General features: G+C 52.3%; 1 protein-coding gene across 1 annotated transcript in view; it reads left to right on the top strand.

Moving 5' to 3' along the window:
• The first annotated feature begins 1,079 nt into the window (after positions 1–1,079).
• LOC119310175 (oxysterol-binding protein-related protein 1C-like) overlaps positions 1,080–1,990 on the top strand; it is a 6,252-nt gene continuing 5,341 nt past the window's right edge. The window contains exon 1 of the mRNA XM_037585998.1: positions 1,080–1,091. Within this exon, the coding sequence (XP_037441895.1) occupies positions 1,080–1,091 (12 nt within the window). The remainder of the gene's footprint in view (positions 1,092–1,990) is intronic.

Raw genomic sequence — 1,990 nt, 5'->3', positions numbered from 1 at the left:
CGGGGTTTCTTCTAAGTTCACAGAATAGTCCCTGGTATTTTACAAAACACTCCTCAATCAAAAAGAAAGAATGCAATCAGCCCCATCTTGTCGCATGCCTCCTCTTCTCTCCTCCCTGGAGCTGGACCTCGCCATGGCGGCTCGAGCAGCAGGAACGGTGAATAGCAGCAGGTGCGGCTAGAAGCAGGCAAGCAACAACTACGGGTGTGGCTAGCAGCAGATGCAGCTAGCTCCGCTAGCATCAGCAGCAGGTGCGGCGAGCAGCAATAACAGGTGTGGCTAGCTCGGCTGATCAGCAGCGGGTGCGGTGAGCAGCTGCTACAGGTGTGGCAAGCAGCAACAGCAGATGAAATGAGCCGCCGCACCCATGGGGAAGCTCTAGAAGTAGATGCGTGATCTTCACGAAGAGAAACGCGCATGACGGGTTCGACGCCGGCGTGGGAGTCATGAGCGGGTACGGAGCTCAGAGACAGTTGCGCGTACTTGGAGACGCCACCAAGGTCGTGCCGCTCGGCTCCTTCAAGCGAAGATAGGGAGGGCTGTGACCCAGGTTGCGCCTGTAATGGCCGTGACCTTGCTCCAGATCGCACATGTAATGGCCGAGGAAGACGTACTGTGCAGCAGGACGAGGACGAATCTCACCGGATCCGATCCGGTGTCAGGCAGGGTGAGTCGGGTGTCGCCGGATCCAGCGTGGGGCACGACGGTGATGATGGCGGCGGTGGGAGGGACATGGAAGTACATCTGGCCATGGGCCGGGCCTGAAAAAGCCCACAGCAAAATGTTGAGGCCCAAGACCTCCCAGGCCCTACCATCGGGCCTACTTTTAAAGCCCAAGCCCGGCCCATCTGGTTAAAAGCCCTCAAAAGCCCTTAGGGCTTAGGGCCGTGGGCCGGGCCTCTTCCTTAAAATGCCAATATTCCAAGCCCAGGCCCGTCCAGGCCCTGCTGGTGGGCTCAAAACTTAGGCCCAAGCCCGATGCACGAGCAAGCCCATCAGGCCTAGGCCCTGGATTTTAGGGCCAGGCCTGGGTGGGCCGACAGGGCCGAGGCTGAGATGGCCAGGACTACATGGAAGTGATGGCGGCGTTGGTAGGTGGTGTATTTTGTTTTTTCAGGTAGGGGAGTTTTTGGCAAAAGAACCCCTCTCTAACACGGACGTACGTCATGTAAGCAAAAATCAAGACTCATCTGTCATAAATTCGTTCAAACAAGTCTAATCCGCCGATCAATGGTTTTTGCAAAAAGATTATACAAGATGTGGTGTTTTCTGCCAAGAAAATGTATGTGGTGTTTTTTGCAAACCTAGCCTTCAATGTGATGGTTTCTTGCAATTAACTCCCCTCTAACCTATATATACTTGAGGACTTTGGTCTTTGGACACCTAAGTTTTTGGAGCCTCCTCTAGTTCATCTAGTTCTAGTTCTAGTTGGTCCTAGTTCACTAGTTAGAGCTAGACTAATTCCTCTAGTCCTCATAATTAGAAGTCCAGTGTGGTTCTAATCTCCTCCTACTAACTCTTCGGCGATGATTAGCTCTGTACGGTGAAGCGATGTTGGATCGTGAACACCGTACATTTGCAACCAAGTAGAGAGGTCATGATGTCGGTCTTCCATTCGAGGGAAGTTCGTGGGATCGTCATCAACGGTTCGAGGGACTCCAACACTATTAGGGAAAATCCTATACACAGGATCTTACCAGCAGCGAGTTTTAAAATAAGGTGCTGCTGCAATTTATCAGTAGCGCGCTCCACCAGAACTCGCTACTGAAAGAAAAGTAGGAGTAGCGCGCCACCTCTAAGCCATGCTACTGCTATAATTCCCACAACCCCACCACGAAGCTAGTTATAGTAGCAGCGCGTTAAATAGAAGGGCGCTACTGCTAGGTAGTTTAGTAGTAGCGCCTTTACGTACACCGTGCTACTGCTAAAACTAGCTATCTCACCACCCACATGCTCTTCTCTCTATCCAATCCACACTCACTCGATCTCC

Source organism: Triticum dicoccoides, chromosome 5B (genome assembly GCF_002162155.2).
Source record: "Triticum dicoccoides isolate Atlit2015 ecotype Zavitan chromosome 5B, WEW_v2.0, whole genome shotgun sequence".
Lineage (NCBI taxonomy): Eukaryota > Viridiplantae > Streptophyta > Magnoliopsida > Poales > Poaceae > Triticum > Triticum dicoccoides.
The sequence above is the reverse complement of the archived record's forward strand: the minus strand, read 5'-3'. Positions and strand labels throughout refer to the sequence as shown.